The sequence below is a fragment of the Acanthopagrus latus genome, chromosome 9, assembly GCF_904848185.1.
Source record: "Acanthopagrus latus isolate v.2019 chromosome 9, fAcaLat1.1, whole genome shotgun sequence".
In the NCBI taxonomy this organism is placed as follows: Eukaryota; Metazoa; Chordata; class Actinopteri; order Spariformes; family Sparidae; genus Acanthopagrus; species Acanthopagrus latus.
The window spans coordinates 24281872-24307437 of NC_051047.1; the positions used below are offsets into that span (position 1 = coordinate 24281872).

At 43.2% G+C, this 25566-nt stretch overlaps 2 protein-coding genes across 3 annotated transcripts in view; one reads left to right on the forward strand and one right to left on the reverse strand.

The window, feature by feature from the left end:
- Positions 1-17512, forward strand: part of dnah7 (dynein, axonemal, heavy chain 7) — a 74017-nt gene extending 56505 nt beyond the window's left edge. The window contains exons 55-66 of the mRNA XM_037108632.1: positions 210-302; positions 445-621; positions 830-991; positions 1084-1284; positions 1486-1647; positions 2490-2675; positions 3701-3838; positions 6736-6966; positions 9522-9674; positions 12648-12825; positions 13512-13615; positions 16984-17512. Of these exons, the coding sequence (XP_036964527.1) occupies positions 210-302; positions 445-621; positions 830-991; positions 1084-1284; positions 1486-1647; positions 2490-2675; positions 3701-3838; positions 6736-6966; positions 9522-9674; positions 12648-12825; positions 13512-13615; positions 16984-17190 (1992 nt within the window). The 3' untranslated portion in view covers positions 17191-17512. The remainder of the gene's footprint in view (positions 1-209; positions 303-444; positions 622-829; positions 992-1083; positions 1285-1485; positions 1648-2489; positions 2676-3700; positions 3839-6735; positions 6967-9521; positions 9675-12647; positions 12826-13511; positions 13616-16983) is intronic.
- Positions 17513-17878: 366 nt separating this feature from the next.
- Positions 17879-25566, reverse strand: part of slc39a10 (solute carrier family 39 member 10) — a 37524-nt gene continuing 29836 nt past the window's right edge. Inside the window, exons 7-11 of one of the 2 annotated variants that reach the window (XM_037108633.1) lie at positions 25393-25501; positions 25017-25319; positions 24132-24212; positions 21093-21283; positions 17879-20888 (exon numbers count right to left, since the gene is read on the reverse strand). In XM_037108633.1, the coding sequence (XP_036964528.1) occupies positions 20736-20888; positions 21093-21283; positions 24132-24212; positions 25017-25319; positions 25393-25501 (837 nt within the window). In that variant the 3' untranslated portion in view covers positions 17879-20735. Of the gene's footprint in view, positions 20889-21092; positions 21284-23412; positions 23601-24131; positions 24213-25016; positions 25320-25392; positions 25502-25566 lie in introns of those variants that run through there. The other variant, XR_005076751.1, reaches the window with a different exon arrangement.

Sequence of the window (25566 nt, forward strand, 5' to 3'; positions counted from 1 at the left end):
GACATGAAACCTGATCATCTTCAAATATATAGTTTAATATTACGAAGCTGATAGATTTCAATACTATAGATAAGCAAATGTACTCTGTATGATGATTGTCAATTTTTATACCACATTGTTCCTTTGAACCGGTATATCGCTGCAACCCTAGAGGAATCTGAAGTAACTCAGTCTGAATTCAGGATGGCCTGTGTTGTGCATATCTGCAGAACCCCCATCAGACTCCCTTCCCTGAGAAATGGCAGGAGAAGCTGACCCAGTTTCAGAGGATGCTGGTGGTCCGTTGCCTGAGACCGGACAAGGTCAGTTCATATGCTGTTGACAATATGATATTATGAGGATATTGAGTTGTAACTTGTATCATATTTTCAGGAGGATACATCAGGTTGTAAGGACTACCTCACTGTGCACACATTAAACACACTCCATTTATGTTGCCCTCAGGTTATTCCCATGGTGCAGGAATTTGTCTCCAACAGTTTGGGTCGCCCCTTCATCGAGGCGCCACCCTTCAACCTGAGTAAGGCCTTCGTTGATAGCCACTGCTGTGCCCCCCTCATCTTCATTCTCTCCCCCGGATCTGACCCCATGGCTGCATTGCTCAAGTTCGGAGATGAAAAGGTACGGAGACACCTGGGAAATTCAGCAGCTTTGAAGCCTGCTGTGTGTACAAACTCAAAATGAAAGCAGAAATTGAATCCTCCTGATATCCCAGGCTCCCACACACATCTTAAAAGCACTGGAAATGTTTTTTGTCTCCTATCTGGTCAAAAAGCAGCTACATAAGTGTGTGTGTGTGTGTGTGTGTACCTCTGTTCTTATCCCGTAGGGCTTTACAGGTAACAAGCTGACCTCGCTCTCTCTGGGCCAAGGCCAGGGTCCTATTGCTATGCGTATGATTGAGACAGCCATTAAAGAGGGCACCTGGGTGGTTCTGCAGAACTGCCACTTAGCCACCTCGTGGATGTCGACACTGGAGAGAGTCTGTGAGGTCAGAACACGCACTTAGGCTTTCCACTCACCACAGGAGAACAGCCCTAATGCAGGTATTTGAATATTTTTTTCACTTGTGGCTGTGTGCAGGAGCTGAACCTAGACACGACACACCCGGACTTCAGGCTGTGGCTGACGAGCTACCCATCTCCCACCTTCCCAGTTGCGGTGCTTCAAAATGGGGTGAAGATGACCAATGAGGCTCCGAAAGGCCTGCGCGCCAACATTGCACGCTCCTTCCTCATGGACCCCATCTCTGACCCGGAGTTTTTTGGCAGCTGCAGCAAGCCGGTCAGTGTGTGCTTGCATGTCTCTTGTGTGTGCCTAGATATCTTGCTGTGCATATTTATCATACCTACAACAGTGGGTGTCCTGAGCTCCTTTGTGTCTGCTATCACCCCTACTGTGTATTTCAGAGTGTTTGTTTTAGCTGTGTTCATCTAATTATTTACCAAAGATCACGCCTTCCATTTATGCTTATCCACCTGCCAGGCAGTGTTCAAGAAGCTACTATATGGCTTGTGTTTCTTCCACGCCCTGATCCAAGAGAGGAGAAAGTTTGGACCTATAGGCTGGAACATTCCTTACGAGTTCAATGAGACCGACCTCCGGATCTCTGTAAAGCAGCTACACATGTTCCTTGAACAATACCAGGTAGTTAATTTTTAAGTTTCTTTCCACTAACTGATGATTTATCGTATTGTTCTCCTGTAATTCAGTTAAAATAAGTTATGAGTAACCTTATAAGATCCTTTCTCCAGTCACAAAATACATATTGTTATATATATATGTATGTATATATATATATATATATATATATATATATATATATATATATATATATATATATATATATATATATATGTATGTATATATATATATATATATATATATATATATACACACACACAGTAGATGCACTCCCGTGAACTGACTTCATGGAATAAAACTCTAAAACTGTCACATACAGATGCCAACAACACCATCCGCACCCACATATATATTTTCAACATCTAAGCCCATAATAGAAATTCTGGCTTTTACAAGTGGGCTCCTCTTCACTCAAGTATCAGCTTTCATGAGCTATATTCAAAAACCCTCTTGACATTTTTCCACAAACAGATAGCACTCCAAACCTCCACTATTCCCTGTTTCCCTGCTGCAGCTGAGAAAAAGTGGCAGGGAATAAACTACTGAGGGGATTTTTTTTGAACGGAGTGACATTTTCATCTTGTAACCAAGTGTCGCCCACTGAATTTGTAAGTGGAAGCCTCCTCCAGAAAATGCCACAGTGGCCACAGCCCCACCCTTTCACCTCCTACTATGTCAGTTTCCATTCCAAGTCAGTGTCATAAAGTGAATTTCAGCCAGGTGCACACAATACAAGAAGAAGATTAAACACATACATTGAAATCCCGCAGTTCCTATTTAAATGTGCAACCCTAACCTAACGCATTGTTCCTGTTCAAAATGCATGAGTTCTTGTTTCCCCGCAGGAAGTGCCATTTGATGCCATCCGCTACATGACTGGCGAGTGTAACTATGGAGGCCGTGTGACGGATGACTGGGACAGAAGGACCCTGCGCACCATCCTCTCTAACTTCTACACCTCGAAAGTCACCGAGGACCCTGATTACAAGTTTGATCCCAGTGGGCTCTACTATGCACCGGCTGAGGAAGACGTAAGAAAAATCCCAAAAAATAGCTTTAAATCTTTTCGAACTCTGCTCTTAGAATTTCAATTTTATCATTAGATTTGCAGATTTATAGAGATAAGAAAATGCCAAATATAAATACCAGGGAGAATTAGTTGAAGGAAGTGTTTTTGGATGCAAATCACAGTCACATTTAAAAGGTTACAGTTTTACCACAAGGAGGAGCTGCTGAACATGAAGTAGTTCTTTAACCTTAATATCACTAAAGAAAGGCAAGGGTTTATTTTTAATTTTATATATTACAGTAACTTGATTTGTTTTTTCAATCCTGTAATAACAAGCCTAAACTTCCTTATTCGAAGTGTTTATTCTACACAAACTAAATATTCTGCCTGTGTGATCACGATCACCACATGCACAGCTCTAGCTACTTTTATGGAAGAGCTGTTTTTGTCTATTCACAGTAGACTGACCTTTTTGAGATGTCATACATCTCAGCATAGAGATGTTACGCAGCATGTTATTTAAATATAAATATTGAAAGTCTTCTTTAAAATGCCGTCCAACACAGTGGTTGAGAGAGCAGAACTGAGAATGTTTCCTTGACCACGTACCCATCAGTGCCTTAAAAACTCAAGAAAAGTGAAAGCCACTTTAATGTGCTTGTTTTTAAACCAAGTATATCACAGGACTCACTGTTGCTCAGCACTGTCGTTGAGCTACCTTTAAAAAGTCATTAGGAGATAAAATGTGTGTAACAAGGCACAGCAGGCAGCCACCATCAGTGTGAGTTGATGTATTTGTTAACACAAGTGCAATCTATGGCGCGCTCCATTTTATTTGGCATTTTGTTCTCCAGTGCTGCACCCCCCTCCAACCACATCTTTTATTCATGAAGTCACATTTACATAGTCATTATAATAAATGTCAGCAATCTAAGGAGCCGACTTGTTTTTCAATGAGTGTTATTACTCGAGATGTTTCCTGATGTTGCGTTGAAAATTGTCCTTTCCCTTCACTCTCCCTCTGTTTCCTGCCTCTCTGTTTTGCAGTACAATAGCTACATAGAATACACCAAGTCGCTGCCGCTCAACCCGTCGCCGGAGATTTTCGGCATGAACGCCAACGCAGATATCACCAAAGATCAGGCTGAGACGCAACTACTGTTTGACAGCATCTTGCTCACACAGGTAAACACACATGGATGTAGCGATGGAGAGTAACTACATAAATTTACAAGTCATGCACTGAAGTACAGTTTTGTCTTTTTTTCTTCAGTATCTCTATTCCACTCCACTGCATTTCAGAGGGAAATTATTAGCCATGTATATTTTGAAGCGGATACTACTACTACTACTACTACTACTACTACTACTGTTACTAGGCAATACAGACAAACTCACCGACAAACATTTATTTGAGCCATTGTAACTTTATACTTTGGGAACATGATGAATAAACAACAGAAATATACAAAAATGTGAATGTTACTTCAAAGCTATTCACACCGGCAGTGATGTGAATTTGATTGACAGTGTTTTTTCGTATGCGATTTTGCTACACAGGTATATTATCACGTTTAAATTAAGCTTACCACTAAGCAGGGACTGGTAGACAAACAGTGCCAGCTTACAAAGCTATGAGAGGGCCATGGGCACTCCAGACGACTATGATGTATCAATACGCTAAAACACAAAAGTTACAAACAATCTGATCGCAGCAGCTACAGATCAGCTCTCATGTTCCGCAAGGTAAAATGACTGTTTTTATCAAAGCAGTCTGGTGGATTTGACTCCACAGATATAACAGCTTCAGCTCCCTGTTGGTGAATCCAACAGTTACTGCAGTCTGCCTGTGCACAGAGCAATCGATGTCACTCATCCCAAGTCACCGTCGTCATATTGTCTTCATGATTTTTCATATATTACAAGCTGATGACAAACATAAACAATCAACAGGTTGTGACATGAGTTTTGACGTGACGTCTGTCTTGCACAGGATTGGTTGGTTGATGAATACTACTGCTCAAACTAATGAAGACAGAAGGCCAGGATTTCATGCAGTATTGTGTCTCTCTGCCATTAAATGACCTGGATATTTATATCCGTGAATAAATTAAAAAAATGTCAGACATGAAACAGCAGCGTGGCATGGATACAGCGGGGAAACAAAAGAGAGCACTGATTTTCAGCCCCAGCTGCTTTGGGTCGCTTCCCAAAATAATCTGCCCCGTCTTGGCCCAAATCCCAGATGCTCAGGTGGAGTGTCGCCACTCAGCTGGTACCTTTTTCAAATTGTCGACAGCATGCATCACACTCTCGCCCAGCACATGCATAACATGCACACAACAAAACAACAACACCAAACAAATAAGTAAACACATTAACACACACGCACCGAGGCAGTGACAGGCACTGTTTGACATAGACGCACACAGCATCAACATGCTTCCCATAAGTTTCCACTGACTTTTATAACTATCTTCGCCAGCCTTAAATATTTTATTGCCCTCCATCAAAATGTACTATGCAACATTAATTAAAGAGAAAAACTATGAATAAATATTTCAGTTGTTTGTGGAGAGACTCCTCAAAGAACAATAAAAATCTCTCTTATTACGATGTCTTCCTTTGACACTGCAAAGACTCACAGTGGCTTTGGCGGAGCTGTGTGATCCCACATCATTATATCTCAGCTCTGCAGAGTTAGACTAGGTTAGCTTGTTGAGGATTATATCTTAACTCTTCCCGGCTCCAGTCAATGTCGGCTGCGAATCAAATCTAACAGATTTCAAGTCAAGACCTACTTGGAGAAAACATAAGAGCAGCTTCTCCTGCAAAGTGGAGAGAGTTTTTTTTACATATCCATGTATCCATTTATTCTTTTTTTTATTTTAAGATATGGAGCGGCGCTTCTCATTTAACAAAGGTTTCTCACCCTGCTGAAACTTGTCTAAACTCCAGTGGGAATTAAACTTGATGTTAAATAAGTGCAAGTGAGCTACATACACAACAACATCACACTCTTGGTGTATGTGTTGCTGTGTGCACACTCTGTATGGATCCTAAACAGTCTAATTCCCCTGATTTAATTTCTGAAAGATACCAATATACAGCATGCTGTCACAAACACTAAGAGTATGTTCAGACAGCCACAGACCTGGCTTTCTGCAAACAAATAGAAAATCATTTCCACAGGCATTGCCACTCCAAGCTAAAATTAGAGCTCAATGGAGTCTGGCATTTATTCATATAAACTCCTTTCAACAAGATTAATAATGGCTTCAGTCATGTGTGGACTTTATTAGCATCTAATACGTTCTCATCAGTCTCAATGACCGATAAACAGGGAGAGGCTTCAAATGGAATGAAAAAGCTATTTGTCATTCCCGTACTGTAACCCCAATGCCATTAGCCAATGATTATCCATTACCGCTGGCTGGTGACTGAGCATCAAATAGGTAAATGGTGCAAGTTGAGCCGAGAGGAAGGCGGAAGAATCACAGATTAGAGTGAGTGATTATCAGCATGAACGATTATCAGAATTGTTGATAAGATTGTGTCAGATTTCTGTGTGTGTGTGTGTGTGTGTGTGTGTGTGTGTGTGTGTGGGGGGGGGGGGGGGGGTTGGTGTGAAGCCTACCATCTTATGAGGCCCTGTGTGTGTGTGTGTGTGTGTGTGTGTGTGTGTGTGTGTCAGAGGGATCCCAATAAATATATGCATAGGATCTCATCGTCACTTGGAGCAGTATTCTAGCCAGAGAAATGTCAAATTTAGAAAAGGAAAATTAAATTAAGATTTAAATCGCATGACTGATATTCTGTGTCATTCCACAGCATATATCTAAAGACGGTGAAATATAAGCAAAGACAAGTCAGAAGTCACAACCTCTTAAAATCAGGGTCTTTCAGGGACCAAATTAGCGCCAGTGCAAAAGACTCCTTAAAAGGGAATACATAATTTGACAAGTCAAAGGACAGCAAAAGATAATTTCTCCCCAAAAAACGATGAACTGTCACACCGATCTGAGCCACAAGTCCTGCCTCCGCTTCTCATCCATCCTCTGTCGCTCTGTGTCTCTGATCAGTCCCGCTCGTCGGGCGGAGACGCCAAATCCTCAGATGACATGGTCTTTGATGTGGCAGCTGACATCCTGAGCAAGCTGCCGGCAGACTTCGACTTGGAGGCAGTGATGAGGCGCTTCCCCACCAGCTACAATCAGAGCATGAACACAGTGCTGGTGCAGGAGATGGGCCGCTTCAACAACCTGCTCAGCACCATCCGAGACTCCTGTGTCAACATTCAGAAGGCCATTAAGGTGAGCGGGAGGAGCTGGTAGAGGTGACCACATGTGAGATTCATGTTCATGTTAACAGTAGTTGTTAAGTCTTGAACTCAATCTTGGTCCTGTTCCCAAGGATCATCGTTGTTTGGATATTTATAGCGTGATGTACGGCCAAATGCACTGTAATTATACTAAATTTGTTTGTTTTAGATACACAGTAAGGCCAAATGATGAATCATCATTGATTTTACATTTCTGTACAGTGAAAGCAATATTGCATTAGAGGAGGCACACCTCTGCTGAATGATTACAGTGGAAACTCCGGTAATACATCTTCAGAAATCAGATACCGTAAGCGCTCTGCACAACGCTCCAAGTGCACTAATCTAACACCATAATATTCTATTACAAGGAAACACTCGGACAGTAATTGTGAAAGTTTAGGGCAATTAACCATTGTACAGAACTGCTTCCTCCTGAAAATCTATGTACAGTCTGTTGCTTTATTTTGTATCGTGCAAGCTCTGCTATTAGATTATGCACCAGAAAAAGTTATAAACCACTGAGCTGTAAAAAAAAAAAGAAAAAAAGAAACTGATACTTTACAGAGATGTGGTCGACCCTGTGGGAATGACGAGTATGAAGCAGCCACCTAAACTTCTAATTCATCAACTCGCACTCCTGACCTTCTCTCGGAAAGTGCTCTTTTCTGCTGTAGCAGAGAAAAGAACTGAGCTCACTTTGCAGACATTTAATCATACTGCTTTCTTTGGCAGAGGCCATAGACAGAACCAAATAATCTACATCAGGCTGCAACAAATGATTATTGTCATTAGCGATTATTCCGCTTATTATTACCAGCAGTGAGTGCATCAGCTGGACATGTATTCACTTTGTGAATCTGTTTGTGTGTGTCATCACATAACCCTAATACAGAAGTGATTTGGAGTATTTTTTATATACATATGATATGGTGTGACCCTGTCGCAAGATGGTCTCTTGTTTTAATCATGAATTGTTTAATCGTTAAGTTTAGTTTGAAAATTCTCATCTCATTTTCCCAGAACCCAAAGTGACGTCTTCAGATTGCTTATTCGCTGACTGTTTGCAGGAACTAGCTATTTTTTTATGTTGGTGTTTTTGAAAGGTTTAATTGATTATCAAAACAGCAACTTTCTAAACTAAACTAAACGCTGCAGCTCTAATCTACAGCCCTACCAGCGCCGCTTTGAGGCTGTTCCAAAGCACAGCAAAGCTTTAGGCTAACAGCTAACCTGTTAACTGACAATGGCATACTGACTGCATTTATATAGCACTTTTCTTATCTCACCAGCCACTCAAACCACATTTCATTCAGCATACAAGCATGAATACACTGGTGGCGCTGACTGCTCAGAAGCACAGTCACACACTGTTAGAGCAACCACCGGGAGCAGCTCGGGGGATGTTGAATGCAGCCACAGACCCTCCAATTGGTGGAAGACGTTGTTAACATGACAACGATCAGCAGGTATCATGTAATCATTAGATCATCTTCGGTCAGGTGTCATACCAAGATCTTTAGAGTTACATTCATGCTCTCTGCATCATGAATATCGGCCCCAAATCTGATGTTAATCCATGTGATAGTCCTCATTAAATTTAAGTCTGAACCAGAGAGGTGGTCCAGCCAGCTGAAAATGGCCACCCCCAGAGCCATGTCGTTAGCATATCATAAAAATATGAACGTGTTTGTGATGTCAGATTTCTAAAGGAATAGTTTTAAACTTTAGTGGTTTTGCAGTCAGTGGATTCATGAAGAAGGAAAAAGGAGGGTGATAGTTGACAGTAACCACCACAGCTGCACGTGATGAGCTAAGACTCTCAGCAATTAGGCAGACTCCTGAATATATTTATTTTAAAGTCTTGATATCATTTTAATCAGTGTGTTTTTAAAATTGCTAGCAAAAGATGCTTAAAGAAATGAAACTGTCTTTTTAGACCATAACATCCTCAAGCAAAAATAAAATCAGCGACTTTGTATTTCCAAACGTTTGGAGCTTTGGTAGGTGCCAGGACACTGCCAACAATTACACCACATTAGAGTAAGACTGCAATTATTTGGCTCATAAAATGAGTTCATGTAATCTGAACACAGTATGTACGTAAGCGAATACGTGTAGAATCACACTCCTAATTAAACCACATTCAAAAAGGTATAAAAACTAAAACACAAGTGTGCATCTTTTTATTCAATTTAGTAAACAAACTTCAGACACACTCCCTCTCCTCCTGAGACGCACCAGTCTCAGGGGACTGAAGTGGAGAGAGCATCGAGAGTCAGGAAGGGGAATGAGCACATCAGCTTTCATACTGGTATCAAAAGCCCCCTGCAGAGCGATAAGGGTTGCCATTATGTGGCTGTCTGTCACCTTTCTCCAGAGAGGTTTATAAGCGACAAGCTTGAATATCTCTGATATTCAATTCAGTGTTAGAAAAGCGCTTTAGCAACTTCACATTCTCAAATAGCGACGGTGTTAATCAGTCGTTTGTGGGTGAATATTTGCAGTTGCATGTGTATGAGTGTTTGTGTGTGTGTTCCTGTGCAGGGGCTGGTGGTGATGTCTGCAGAGCTGGAGGAGGTGGTTAGCAGCATCTTGACGGGTCGTATCCCCGGCATGTGGATGAAGAAGTCCTACCCCAGCCTCAAACCGCTGGGGAGCTACGTTAATGACTTCCTGGAGCGTCTCAAGTTCTTACAGGTGCTGAAACCAGCTACAAGGCTCAAAATCAGATGCTGAGAAGTGAAATAAGTTTTTTGGGGTTTGACATCACTACTGAGTGAAAAAGCCTTTGGGAGTACAAGAACAAATCACTCTCTGATCATTTGTCAATACAGGAAACCTCCTGTGGCAGAACTAAATAATTAGGAGCATATGAAAAACTAAAAGTATTTTATGATCCCACAATTGAAGCACATAGACAAACTAAAATAAAATAGTAGACACACATTCAGATGATTAAGGTGACCATAACCATTAATTAACCGTAAGTTCTGGATGAGACAGTCAGTTGTTTATAGGTCAGCCCAACTTACATAAAAATATAAGCAAAAAACTTGAAAGTAGGGGATGGAATGCCCAATATCCACTTCTTGGACAATAAATAACAAACAAATGCCTCCTAAAGCACCAGGGAAATAAAATGCAAAACTAAAGGTGTATAGGGGCTTAGATTTCAAGGGGTTCTCACATATACACACTTCCCTCACTTTAAGTGATGTGGGCAGCCAAGAAAACCCAACAGGGCCTCAATAGACCAGAGTTTCTGACTGCCAGTCTGAGGGGACTGAGGTTCACGTCAGGTCAGGGACAGATTCAGAATGAGAGTGAGAGCCATTGGTGTGCTATTCCCCACCTCTCTTATGCCTTCACAAAAAGGGCATCAACACACCGTGATTGGCTGGGAGGGAAATGCCTCAAGCTGGAGTCAGTCTCCTCCAGTCCCCTGCAATTAGTCACAAGGGAAAATCAGCCCCAAACAAAGAAAAATAACAAGTCTCGAACAGTTGGACTGCTGCAACATTAAAGCGATGCACATTTCACATAGTGGTGATTTAAGAATGTCAAGAATGTTCCCATTAAAGGGCAATTCTGGCATTTTTAAACCTGAGCCTCATGTTTACATGTTTTTTAGCGTGTAAATGATTCATATTAAACAAAAGCTTTGGGCCAACTGCAACCAGCAAAGTCACGTCCATCAAGAGTGCTTGTTTTTTTTGCCACTGACAGGCTGAAGTGTCTTACAGAAATGATTCCTATGGGGACAGACCTTTTTGTTAAACAATAGTGCACATTTTGTTACCAGAAAACACAAATAATCGTTCAAGGAGAAGTCTGACTCTGAGGTGAGTTGTTACTGTTGTTCCCAAATGAAGACTGTCAAAATCAGTGAAAATGTCGGTCCTGATTTGGAAATGAATTCTGGCTGGCAGTTCCTCCTGGAGAAAGTCCAGACTCCTCTCTTAAACTCCTTCCACCGTCGTCTTTCTGCCACACATCTCCCCTTTTCCTTGACTTTTGTTTCTGTTTACAAAATGCAATGTTCTAACAGATGAGGTCTATCTCTGTAGGAATGATTTCCATAATCAGACATCAGAGTCAGACACTCAGAATAACAACCTCAGTCTAATGTAGTGAGTTTGACAAGTTGCCTCAGCAGATTACACTGCAGCCCTGATGCTGCCAACTGAGGCGATCTGCTGGACTGATCCCAAACACTTTATCAAACAAGAATCCTTTACACACCAAAATGTCAAATACAAGGCACAGGTTTGAAAATATCAGACTTCCCCTCAAAGGCTGGGCAGTAGGCAGGCTTTCTCACATAAAACAAAAGCCGATATAAAATCTCTTTGAGAGTGATTGAGTTGCCGGAATCATCTGGATCTACCACAGTGCTTCTTGTCATACACTCTCTCCCTGGAACAACGTTTGGCCCCTCAGAGATGAGGAGCTGGTGTCACATGTTAAGTTAGCGCCCGCTGTACCCTCTAAAACGACCTGAAACGCCGCCTTAAGCTGTGTCATTCTTCAGTTGCATAAGACCACATCAATCAATAACACATTGGAGTTAGAGGAGATCTAGAAATGCCTTTCAACTGTGGGCAGATCTGAGGCAAGAAACACATGCAGACACACGAGCTACTGTATCATGTGAGTCTGCAAAAGTGACCTTGATCACCTAACAGTCAGTTCCCATGGGGGAGAGGTACTGTATCCCTCCTGTTCATCGTTACTCGTGGAATGAAAAGAATGCCTGTGACTCCCCCACAGGGTGAGCCGAAAAGTCACGGGTTTCTTGTCTGACACAGCTCGCTTCCTTTAGCACAATACCTCGAGATTTTAGGGAAACTTGTTTGCTGTTTTTACTGCTGCTGGGAGAAAAACATCTCAGCGTGTTCTATAGAAGTATTCAGATCGAGTAGCACACTGTGAAAAACACTCCACTACAAGTTAAAACGTGTAAGATCAGATGTAGAGATGTAAAATGATGCTATAGAGCATTATAATGGCAGTTTTGAAGACAGATTTAAAGGTACGTATGCAAGAAATAAGCATATTTATGCTCAATGTGGATCGACAAGTTAATAGATAAAACAATACTGTAAAAAGGGATGGTCTAGCTTGAACTTTTGTTTAGTGAAATGTGCTTTAGCTACATAGTTCTAGCTTCAAATCATTGGGAACGCAGCAGGTTCTGCTAGAAACAACTAAACTGAACTAAACTGTGATGAACTTGGCTGCAACATCACACATTTTACAAAGGCGTTTCATTCCTCCCTCCTAACTTATAAAAATGGACTGGCATGGTTGTGGGTAAGTGGGTACTTTAATCCACATGCTGTGGCCTGTGGATTAGAGTACTAATTCCTCCTGGACAGAAGTGATTAACTCAGTATCTGCATCTATCTATATAAATCTCTCTGCTCGTCCTGTTTGTCTGTTTGCTGGGGTCCAGGGCTGCACAGCTTGACTTCCGAAAAAAAGGCAAACCGTTTTAATCTGCAGAGAGAGTGATTCTGTTGAGCTGTAAGGCTCATAAGTATATTTGTTTTGGCTGTGTTCATGGTAGCGTTGGCTCATTTTTTGTTTTTTGTTCATCCGTGCATTTTTACACATATCATGGATTAACCCCGTACAGTCATGGTCTTCTTTGACCTGCTGTGTTTTCAGGACTGGGACGATAAGGGGACGCCTGCTGTGTTCTGGGTGTCGGGATTCTTCTTCACTCAGGCCTTCCTCACAGGCAGCCAGCAGAACTACGCCAGGAAACACACCGTCCCCATTGACCTGCTCGGCTTCGACTTCCAGGTCCTGGATGACAAACAATACAAACATCCCCCTGAGGACGGTAGGATACTAAGTGGGGTTGGTGGAGAAGACAGAGTGAGATAGGGTGGTAGTTAAATTGTAAAAGCAGAGCATAAGGACGGCTTTTGATTGGTTAAATGTCCAGGAGTATAGAAGAAGAAGGAAAGACTCAGAAAGAGATTAAAAGCAAGTGTTTTTTTAAGCGCAAGTGAAATGAGCGGTGGGTGTGAGAAGAAACAAAACCTGACATTAGTCTGACGGAATATAAGCGAGTAAGTTGAAGCAAATCCTCGCCGCGTCTCGTCTGCATGCCGGCCTGCGTCAGCCCCTCGCTGTGCCTCCAGCGCTGCTCTGAGATTCTCAGTCTAACTCTCACATAATGCCTCACCCTCAATCAGTCCCCAGCTGGAGCCTCATCACAATAACACAGCCTACAGTTCACTGCCAGGCTCCAAATCTCACAGTGTGTTTGTGCATGTGTGTGTGTGTGTGTTACTGATTGTCAGCTATCTCCGAATCTAGCCCCCCCCAGGCTATTAATAGGACAGCTCACATGCCTTTCTGAAAAGACAGTGACGGAGCACAGAGGTGCGTTCAGCTTGGTCCATAAAGGTTTTACGGGTTCTGGAAGAGCCAGCAGACACGGTAGTCACGGGACAGAAGGTTCTGGTGATGCTAATTTCTCTGTACCGCTAATTGTCTCTGTGTTGTGTGCGTGACACTCAGGGGTGTACATCAGAGGGCTGTTCCTCGACGGCGCCCGCTGGGACAGACACACCAAACTTCTCGCTGAGTCGCACCCCAAAGTGCTGCACGATCCCATGCCTGTGGTGAGGAGCACACACACTGTACACACACACTGTACACACACACTGTACACACACACTGTACACACAGGTATCAGGTGCAGATATTTGTTTTGTTTTGCCGTGACATGAAGATGTAGCGAGGGATGTTTGAATCCAACTCTCCTCAAGAGGACTGAAGAAACTGTTGTATCTTCCTAAAATCAGCTTCCAGCAGTCCGTGCAGCTGGGTTTCATTTTTGTGGGCATTTTTGTATTTTGCCATTTTTCATGGACATATTCAGCAAACTGCAAGAGGACAGTGATGGCATTCTCTTGAGTCCTGCTTGGTTCGTTGTATGTCCAACCTACCTGAAATGTAGTTGTGAAGGTGTATTTTTGTATTTTTTGTTCTTTTATGTTGACAATTAATATTATTATTATTTTTTTTTTTTAATGAAAATATTTATAAAGATAATAAGTTCTTAGTCCCGAGAACGCTGTGCAAATTTTCATGTGAATTTTTATGCGTCTTCACAGTGAATCAACTTTTCATCGCTCTTTATGTAGTGTTGATACGAGCCAACTCCTCCTGTCTTTTTCAAGCATGCTAATCTGTTAAATCAGCTGCTGTAGATGAGTTGAGTTTGCTGTTGGCCGTGTTTTTCCCGAGCAGATGCACCGGGATGTATTTTTATTGAAAGTCGGGCACGCTGACTTGGAAATATTGACTTCCGACTTGCAGGGGATTGCAGCATAAGCTCTGGGTGAATGTGTCTTGCTGAAATGCACCCTGGGAGTCGTGCTTTTGTACTTTTTAAAAAAAATTTTTATCACAGAACCAGATATTTTGAACACAGTTGTTAATCTTTTCTACTCACAATTCAACCAGGAGAGCTGTAGAAGTAATCATGTTAAACTGAACGCAGATAAATACTGAGTGGGCGCCTTCAGTTAAATAGCTGAACAAGTCTGAGATCCAGGATTTGATTTTTAAGGTCTGGAACCAGGTGACCTACAAATACTGATGAGAAACAGGCGATGAAACACCTCACGGTCCATTCAGCAGATGTTCTGGAGCTTTTAATGTCATCACTTCTCATCCGTGTCGGCTTTCACTCAAAGTTACATTTTTTTACAACTCATGCGTGGATAGCAAGTACACAAAAAAATATATATTTTGAATATCTATAGTTCTGATTAAACAAACGTGATATCGTTAAAACTCCAGACCAGCTGACAATCAGCTGTTTCTGAGGTCAGGAATGAACTCTCAGTTTTCATCCTCAGATGAAGCACGAATCCTCTGCAGGGTTTGATTTCTGTACAAGTTACATGACGTTCAGATGATGAATTCTCTTGTATGATTTGAACTGGAATAAAAGTTGACGAGTTCATCTGTTTGTCTAAAAGTTCAGGTTTTAGTCTTCGTCTTCCGGGAGAACTCTAGTTAACGATCAGTCGGGATCTGAGCTCTTTTTTACTTATTAAAAATTTTTCAAGGCAGCACATTTTTTTTTGTGTGAAAGTACAAATATGCAGAGAGAAATGTGTGGTTTTACATTTTCTATATTGTTCGGGTGTGACTCCTCATTACTATCAAGCCTTGGTGTAAGATAACTTGGAAGTGTATGGTGGGAAAAAAAAAAAGAAATCACTGCAGGCAACAAGGCAATAAAAAATAGTTGCATAACATTTTCTTACATAAAGTTGGAGGGAGGAGGTTTATTGATTCTGCTGCTGCGAATCCCTCTGGGTGTGAAACGAGACGAGAGATAATATCTGTTCATGTATCAAATTATGAAAATGGGGCAGATTCCATCATTATTCAGCCTGTAAACTCCTGCGAGGCGGCAGCTTTCCTTCTCCTCTCTCATCAGAGACCGATACTGCGAGTCTCGGAGGAGCGAGCGAACAACAAGCGTCATCCTGTCGCTGCAGCTGCACCCAGGAGGACGTTTCCAGCTCCTTGTTCTCTGGACCTGATACCGAGCAGCAGCAGCAGCATTCAGCCTGCAGGAAGCCCGGCTCCTTTTGCTCTCTCATCCTTTTTATTAATTAACCGAGCTTGATACGGTGTATGAAAGCAGACTGACAGAGTGATGGAGAAGCGGCGCCGGTGGCAGAGAGCAGCGACTGATCAAGTTTTTTCTTTTTTTTTTCCCTCCCTTTTATTCTTCTCTCCCTCTGTTCTCTCGTCTCCACAATACATCCAGCGACTATGAATAATGCACAAGACTTTTTTAATATTCAGACATTTCAGGGCAAGTTATTAACAGAATCAGTTTTTGACAAGAGCAGAACTTAATTAAAAATGTGTTTATTATTTGTGGTGGTGGGGGAGGGGGATCACAACAGAGGCTGGCTTTGAAATGCAAATCCTAACAGAGACGGCCGTTATGGAACCACATGAGTACTTTTCTGGCTGCGGCTCGACAAACTGTTTTTGTTTTTTCTTTTAAAGATGTTTTCTCTCTCTCTCTCTCTTTTTTTTCGAGTGGCCCAGTTTATCCCCTTTTGCTAAACCCAGACTTCTTAATAGCCCAGAGGGGACGACTGCTCGTTAACGCTATTGTTTTATAAGTTTACGTCCCCACACTTCCAATTAGTAAGATAACGTTTGGATAAAATATGTGAGAGATTCGGGTTAGTTTCCTGCTGAGTTTCATGTTGAGCCTTCTGTCCTGACTTCTGAAGCTTAAAGGAAACGTTCACCCAAATATTAAAACTAAGTAATCTACTCAGCTCCATGCAGAAGGAACGTCAGGGGACGTTTCACAGAAGGAAGATATAGGTGGAGTAGATGTGGACTTGTTTTAAAACGTATTAAAACAAACTGACCGAACATAAAATGGCTCCATACGTTTCATCTGGAAGCCCTCGTTGTTCACACCCTCAATTCAAGCTTGTGTGTCTTCTTCTGAATGGTGTAAAGTCTTTTGAAATAAATTCAGATTCGAATGTTGGATCTCTGAGCTTCCAGACATTCATGTTGCAAAACATCTCCATCTTCTTCAGTTGCTCCAGGAGGATGCCGTCAGTGTGTCGCTCCAGAAAAACCTGACTTTTTATCGCTCTGACTACATGAATGACAGAATTTTAATTTTTGGGTGAACTGTTACTTTAAACACACTCCTATCAGTGTGTTTCTTTCACCACAGCTTCGCCCATCATCATGAATTTTTCATCTAATCAAGACTGTTCACTCTGGTGGGCGTCAGCAGAGGCGTACACAGTTTCACTGCCAGCTTAATTATTCCACTCGTCAAATGTTCTGAATGTGAAAAAGCTTCTGAACGACAGTGACTGTCTGCTAAAGAAGCGAGCGGAGGGCAAATGGTGGCAGCTTCAGATTTAATAACTGCTCTCTCTCTCTCTCTCTCTCTCTCTCTCTCTCTCTCTCTCTCTGTCAGATGTGGCTGAAGCCCATCAAGCGACAGGACATCCCGCAGAGGATGTGTTACCTGTCGCCCGTCTACAAGACCAGCGAGCGCCGCGGCACCCTGTCCACCACCGGCCACTCCACCAACTACGTCATCGCCATGACGCTCGACACCGACGTGGCCGCTGAGCACTGGATCAGACGAGGGGTGGCTCTGCTCTGCCAGCTCAGCTCATAGTTGATTTTGTTTGACGTTTAATTAAAAGACAGAGGCTGAAGTAGTCTCTCTGTCGCGTTGCACATAACTATCCAGCAAATCCAACAATCCGACACTGAGCACAAGTTCTTTCATGTTGATTTACTTGATTGTATGTAACCTTAAAAGGTTAAATATGTTTTCTTACTGTCGTGCCATTTATCCATCGAGATCTGAGATTTAGACGTAAACACAGTACAGATTTCATTCTTCTGTCGCCGACTTTACGTTGTGGTAAATCACCTTCCTCTGCTCCAGGAAAGGTTTACAAATAAAAAAAAAAATCTCCATGGATCAAATTCAACAGTTTGTCCAGCCATTACTGACCATGTTTGGGGTTGGAGGAGTCTCATTGACAGAAATGTTTTGCTGCAATACCACCGAGCAGCTCCACAGTTTCCAGGTCTAAATAGTAGATGTGTGGCAGTGACGTTAGCAGCTTCATGTTGAGGCTAGGTGGCTACGCTAACTAACTCGAAGGTGACCGAGTCATGATTTCTACAAACAGACATTACTGTTGAGTTTTTTCAATTATATTTGTTATGTTTTAGTGTTATTTAGTTCCCTTCTATTCAATAGAAGGCCGGCATCTCCACAGCTGATAAACTCACAAAACAAACGAGGAAAATAGTCACGTCCGCACATTACAGCAGCCACACATTTCTGATAATTGAATTCACCATGTTGTACTTTATTTCAGGCTTGATTGCAGAGTTACACTGAGACCACGCTGAGACTTCCATTATGCACAGCTACTGAGCTCTGACAGCTCCTCCAGCAGCCGCGGTGCCGCAGAAACTCGGCAGAACCTTACGCATCTATTTGGTTTCTAAATGTATGCATCGCTCACTGAGCCTTCACATTTATTTAAGAATCAACTTAGCTAAACCTGCTGATGTGGGAGCAGAAACTGAGGCAGGAGACGAGCAGAGCAGCCAGAGGCAGAAGAACATTACTGATGGATGTGTTCTGCTGCTGTGGTTTCGCAGCTGTACACCAGCTTGTCTCGGTAACATTATGCCAGAACCATCAGAGATCAGGAGTCCAGGAACTTTTCAGAGTTTATTTTCCTTTTGTAATGGGGGGGGGGGAGATGCACAGACAGGCAAACAGTGAGGATGTCACATTTTGCATTTTATATCCAGATTACTAAACAAATATACATACAACAAAGCAAAAATAATCATGGACCTTCATTTAACAGACAGTCTTTGCCTCATAAACAGTGAAGAAACGTGTTCTTTGGGGCATAGTGTCATCAAGTGTCACCAAGTCTTACAGCTCAGTTCTGATTTAAACTCTACAAAGAATACAACTTAAAAGAGAAATACTGTTTTTTTTTTAAAAAAAAAGGAGCCAGAATCTTTTAAAAGAAACAACCAAAAAAAACAAACACAATCCTCTGAATATTGTAGGAAACAACTGAATTCATGTCAAGTAAGACAGAAAATGATGAACTTGTTGTTCAAAGAAAAATACATTCAGGTCTCGTTAAACAGTGTGTGCACCGGCATTAAATATGAACAAGAGATTAAATAATAAAATGCCAGGAAAAAAAAAGGAAAAGGAAAGAAGATTTACGAGCTCTCGCAGCTGCTTGGTTAGAAACACCCGGTGCACTACACCCCAAAGACTTTCTCATGATCTTCACATAGTTCATTCAAAAAAAAAGTAACAAAGGCTGTCAGTATTTTAACTTTGCAGAACAAAGAATGAAAAACAAATTTACACTCGACACAACGTCTGTACCGTTTTCCACTCATGCTTCATGCATGATTCACCCAGTTAAGACAAAGACGATGGATGTCACACAGTGACAGGATAAATGAAGCCACACATGATCTCTGTGTGCTCCAGCAGCTGAAGCTAGGCGAGCTAGCTTAGCATGTGAGCTGCAGAACAGCCAGTGGAATGTCAGGGTGGGAGGGGGGGCGGAGGGGACAGGATGGGAGTGACGATGCATGGGGCAGTATCAAGCACCAGCCACTGAAAAATCCACACTCAGGCCAGTTTTTGGCACAATCAGCAGTGTGATTTCAACATATCATAACAGATAATAATCATTATAGTCTTACGGTTTAATAACTCCATTATAAGTGCAGGGAATGCCGTCGTTTGAAAGCACAGTTTATCGTTCTGTTGTCTTTTGCCTAGTCTGTCTCAGATTGTCAGGAAGTTAGTAAGTTCCTTTACAGAAGTACTTTGAAAACTATTATTTAACAGGAACAATTAGCTTTTAGCTGCTCACTGACACTACTGACGCTATAAAGACCTCCTGTATTTACAGTACAATAAAAATAATGAGACAACTCAACCTCCTAGTGTGTTTAAAAACGTCCACAGGTGGCGGCGCGGTTGGACAAAAGCACCTTTAAGGAACTCAAAGAGGCACCCTAAATAAATCTAGTAAACTACAACACTTTTTTGATAAGTTTGACAAGTTTTTTTTCTGGATTCACATTTTGAAGATTCTAACAAGGATGTGTCTCCTCTGGCTACAGATTGTCAAACTCTTAAAATAATAATAATAAAAAAAAAGGTTTGTGAGACATTTTTGAAACATCTAGTCTCTAAACAAAAACACGGAGGAGTCTTAAATACTATTTTTTTCTTTTGGCAGCTGTGTTAGATATCACTATGAAAATAACATTAAAAAATTAAAAAAATATCAAATTAGACGATTAAACACAACTTTGATGAGTAAATAAAGTTGTAAAAAAAAAAACAAAAAACAAAGAAACACTGAGTTCGAGGAACACGTTTCTGTTTTCGACGTGGTCTGCAGGTGAAGCGAGGAGGAGCCGGCAGTGTCGATTCCCGATGTAGCAGCTAGCTAAACTGAGTTCTGGCGGTGTGACGGTTACGCGGTGCGGCTGCGACGGCGCTCCAGTGGCCAGGGCTTGGCACAGAGAGACACACGCGAGACGTCTGATACGCACAGCGCGATGACACTGAAAGTTGATGGTAGATGCGGGGTGGAACACACGCCACAGATGTACGAGGCATGGATGATGGGACACAGCACAGAGCGGATCGGAGATGGAGCGGTGGGGTACGACGACGACGACACTCTAACAACAGGTGATGATGCATAGGCGGCGAGCTGCTGGGCTGTGACAGCTGCATCTCTGCAGGAACACACCTCCCGCACCACCTTCCCATCTACAGCTCTCTCTCTCTCTCTTTTTTTTTGTCTTTAAAGACGTTTAGTGTTTATTGGTTCAGAGAGGAGGAGGTGCTCTCTGGTAGGAGCGCAGCCTCGCTCTTCTTCTCCTTGTGTCGCAGGGAGCAGACAGATCGGAGCTGACAGAGGAGAGCTGACAGAGGAGCAGAGTGTGAACATCACTGGCAGAGTCATGAGATATGCATAAGCTACCGCGGCTTGTTTGGAATGGAGGCATGGGCCGTGAACAAGACTCACATCGCATGCAAGACTGGGCCGTTACATCGCAAACAAAGCATGTTAAGGCCAAGAAGAACAATATTAACACATCCAGCTCTCCCCTTCTCCCCTCTCGCGTCCTCCACTAGAAGCCAAAATCGAAAACGATTTGGTCTTCGAAGATGGCGATGAGCAGCATGATGCCGAACCCGGTCAGCATGCCCAGGTTCTGCAGGACGAAGTGTCCCAGCTGGCAGCGTTTGTGGTCCTCGCTGTCCCCGTGGAGCATTTCTGGCAGCTATGAAAGACACAAAAGTAACCGGTTGGGATCAGAAGACAAGACTTTCCTGGAATTAGCATTGCAGATCTGGAGAGGAGAGGGAGGAGAGGGAGGAGAGGGGGGAGACGTCTCAGGGCCCACGTGGGAGAGGAGACAGTGAAAGTTAAAGCTGATGTTGTTGAGGGACAATTATCACTCTGGGGCTGCTGAGTGCCAACTTACCATATCCACCAGAGCTACATAAAGGAACATGCCAGCTGTGATGGCGAAGATCCAGCTCGTGACATTGTGCGTGTACTGGCCCACAGCTGTGCCAATCAGCATGCCGACGTAGGCCATGAGGGCGGACAGCAGATTGTAGACAATGGCCTGCTTCACAGACATCCCGGCTTTCAGCAGCACCGCAAAGTCACCTGTCAGCCAGAAGAGACACACACACACACACACACACACACAAAACACACTCAATTACAGCTTTCCCCATCCATCCTCTCACTCTGACGCACAGGATCCAACACACTCCAAGAATAATTCACCTAAAACACAGACTCTAATTCTACAGAGAGGCGATGTCACGCCCCCTCCAACAGAAGACACTTGATAACCACTCCAGGGACATGATGTACAGTTGTGAATGGAGAGACACAAAACTGTTGTGATCTCTTTTTGCCAGTTTGTCATAAAATGAATTAAATACGTCTGCTGAAGTTTGTGATCAGAAAGATGACACACTGAATGGCTGCTTGACTCACAAATGACTAACTCTCCTTCAGCTATATTGAAATCTTCAGTTATTCTAGACTTTTTTTAAAAAGTTTTTGTTCTTTACAACAACCAAGACTTTCATACATCACATATGTGATTCATGGCACAATTCAAACATCATTCTGTTGTGTCAACGTAGTGTTCATCATGTATTCAGTGTAGTTTAGTCAGAAAGACTCTTCCCAGTCCCTCACAGGAACTCATGCTGTGACCAAACAGCTTCATGATGATGAAACTTAAAAAACACTTCCAGGAGGTCGTGACTAATCATGATGATAATAACACTCCGCCTCCAAGCTAACACTCATCACGCCTTTCCCATCAACAAACTTGTGCGTGTGTGTGTGGGAAAGTCCATGAGAGCTGTACACTCACTGCTACTACTAGCGCCTGAGTGGGAGTGTCCAGGACTCGCTCTTTAATCTAATCAGACTTTAACTTATTTAATTTATCAACGTAGAATCGACATGATTTCCAACTTTCCATTACATGCGACACTTCGTCTGATGAAAGTGTAGGTCAGTGTTTTCGGCACATCATTTCATTTGAGTGCAGTCTCTGTTGTGAATGATTCTGCTCATCAACAAGCTGTTTATGCATGTGACAGGAAGTGACGTACAGCAGCAGCAGGTCCAGTCTGTGTTTACAGTCTGCAGAGTGACACGCTGCCCTGTGAACACGTCGCTGAGCGGCTCGACACGTTTTGTTTTTTTTTTTGATGAGGTGAACTTGCTCGAAGCAAACTCCCACCATGCATCCTGCCAACGCGTTCTGTCTTGAAGCAGGTGAACTCTTTCCAAGAAATATGTCTTTAACTCCCATCCTGATACACTTATGATTACATATGCACGCTGTAGCCTCTCTACCCTCTTCAATCATTGCCGGGCCAAATGCGGGAAGAGGCCCAAGTCTCAGCGGAAATGCCCTGGATTTGGAGAGAGAGATGAATACTGAAAAGGGGGTGGCCTACATTTCCTGCGCCGTGTAACAAGCGGCCTCTTTTCCTTACTAATTACCACAATGAATATATTACCACTTCTCTCTCATCCATCAATCAAACCCGGAGAAGAAGGCGGGGGGAGTTAAAGAGAGACAGTCCACACACACCTCACTTAAAAGTGCTTTTTTTTTTTCTCTCCCCCTCTTCAACTTACTCCGGCACTTCCTGCCTCCCCGGTTCCAAACCGTCAGACACTCAGACACGCCTGCCGCCGCCTCATCTACTGCAATTAACACACCCATCACTGCCAATTAGCTTCACTCTGGGTGGTTAAAGAACCCTCATAATCATCATCTTTGCCATCCAGCTGCCAGTCGGGGGATGGCTTTTGTTTTGAAGAGGAGCTGTGAGGTGCACTCATCAAACTGCTGGGTTTGTCTGACAAGCGGCTCGACAGGGGTGAAGGCACTGCAGCAAGTGGCTCCTGAAGAACGGGCGCCGAATCAACAGGAAATGTGAAATTACACGGGGAGAGACTGATCTTGAAAATCGTCCTCGTGCTGCAGTTAGCCATCTGGAAACTTGAGTGGAAATAGCAATAAAAAGGACAGAAATGCTGGATAAGATTCAAAGCTTCTGGGCGCCTTGAAGCCCCGAGACACAACTGAATGAAACCGCTAAATGTTGAACATCACAGGTTTTAGTTTCAGCCTTCACACAGACGCTTTCAACACATTTTGCCTTTTTCCCTCATCTCAACAAAACAACAACAATAGCACAGGAAGCTGTGAGTCAACACAAGAGGGAGCAGGCAGGCAAACGAAGGCTATTACTCACCGCTTCACACTCTGCCGTAATTGACACCACTCTATTCATCAAGCACACAAACGAGGCATGGAAGCCGCACGGTGGCAAGACACATCATTAGTACTGATCTGCTGCTGGATGGCCCCATTGTCTGTCTTCTTCACCCCGCTCCCGCCACCTTTTTGCTCTCACTATAAACAAACTGGCAGAGGAGAGAGCTGCGAGAGAGAAGAGAGCAACACTACTCTGAATGAAAAATGTTCACAGTCGCTGAATCAAAAGTGTCCTCGGAGACATCAGATCTGAATGCAAATGAACGCAGCGGCAGCTGTACCGTCTTTTGAGTCTGACTCTACTGAACAATGTGCACCAGGTACGGTACATCATCTCGCTGCTGTCACACAAAAAGACATTAATCTAGAAAAAAAAAAAAAAGGTGAATTTTGTGTGAGCGAAGAGAGGAGCGATGATTACTGACACCGCTGTGTTTGTAACGGGCTCCTAGGGACCGAGGGTCGTGAGACCAACTCGGATTAAAGTTTCGGTTCGAGTAAGAGAAGGAGCTGTTTTGCATGAGACGCTGTTGACGTTGTCATTATGTGAGTCACTCTGCGAAGCCCCTCACAAAGCAGCTTTGTTCAACTTGTTGAGTAAATGGAGAGTGCAGTGTCTACTGTGTAATGAGAAAATAACTTGTTTTGTTTAGTTTTCTTTTCTTTTTTTTTCACATCTCGGTGCAAACGACTTACCAAGTTCATGAGGTAATTCGTGGCAGAAAACAGCCACAGATGTGCTGATGCCTCCTGTCAGGTTCGCACTGAACGCTGCACCTGGAGAGACAAAAAGTTCAGGAAATGTCAGCGAGTGAAAAAAAAAGGCATTTTGACATTTTGTGAAATATGATTGGCTAGGCACTGTGACTTCCTGGAGTCTAATCCAGGAGAAAGTCACTGCAGCTGGGTGGTTATTGTCCTTTCGCACAGGACAAAAAAGACAAACACCCACTAACATCTGGCTTTTGTCTTTAATGTGAACGGGTGCAATCGGCTTTTACTCCCACATCATATCTCAGCAGTAGTCACAGGTGTTTATTTGCTCCACTGTGATGGAAACACAGCACTCAGGTGGACACGCCAGCTTCACCCCCGTCAGGCACGACGGTCTGACGTGTGTTGAAGCAAACGACGCCGGCTTTTTTTTGACGTTTCCATCCATCTCATTGTTCAGTTGGTGCCAACATTTTAAGAGTCAACTCAAGTAGAAGATATTTTAAAAAGTAAGTGTTGTAACACTGTCAGCGGCTTCTGTGTCGCTACCCGATCTCTGCTGTCAGCTGCCTGCTCGGTGCTGCACATGTATAACTCAAAACTGAAATCAGAGCGGTGAGATGTCTCACTCCGTAGCTACGTTCATCATCAGCTCTGGTAAAAAAAACAAAAAAAAACGATGCGTCTAATTCAGAATGTAAAACAAGTTGAATTCCTTCTGGATGTAGTCTGAGGAGGTACATGATCAGTTCCCACTTCTGGGCAGAAGTCGTATTAGTCACACACACAACACTCCATAAAACCACACTGTGTTCACTAGTATGTAAGTTATGTCTTCATCGCAGAGGTCCTAACAGTAACTCTTACCTATAGCCAGGCCGTCGCTGAAGTTGTGCATGCCGTCGCCCATGATGACCATCCAGGCGATGCTGGCTATACCAGCGTCCTTCATCTCCTGGTCCGAGTGGCAGTTCCCACCGTGAGAGTGGCCGTGCGAGTGTCCGTGCTTCTTGACTTTGCGTCCGTTCTCTTTCGTGGGTGACGGCTGGTCTGGTCGGGGTTTTGTGGGTGCCAGTGGCGTCTTGTTGGTGGGCGAGTCGGGCGTCTGGAGCTCCGTCAGCTGCGTGTCGTTGTGCCCGTTGTCGCAGGAGACGGCGGTGCTGTCGTGGTCTGGAGGAGAGAGCAGATGTTAAGGTGACCGCCACAAAAACAAAGTGCTGTAAAGACTGTTATGGTTTCTTACCTTCGCTGAGAGGCTTCAGGTGCAGCCACTCTGCATCTGAGCGACGGTTTAACTTGTGATCCGACAGCTTCCTGCCAATCTTGCCCTCCTCGCTCGACTTCTTCATGCCCTGTGAGCAGAGACAGTGTTATGATTTCTGTCACCACCAGAACCAAACTGATCCAAACAGCACCT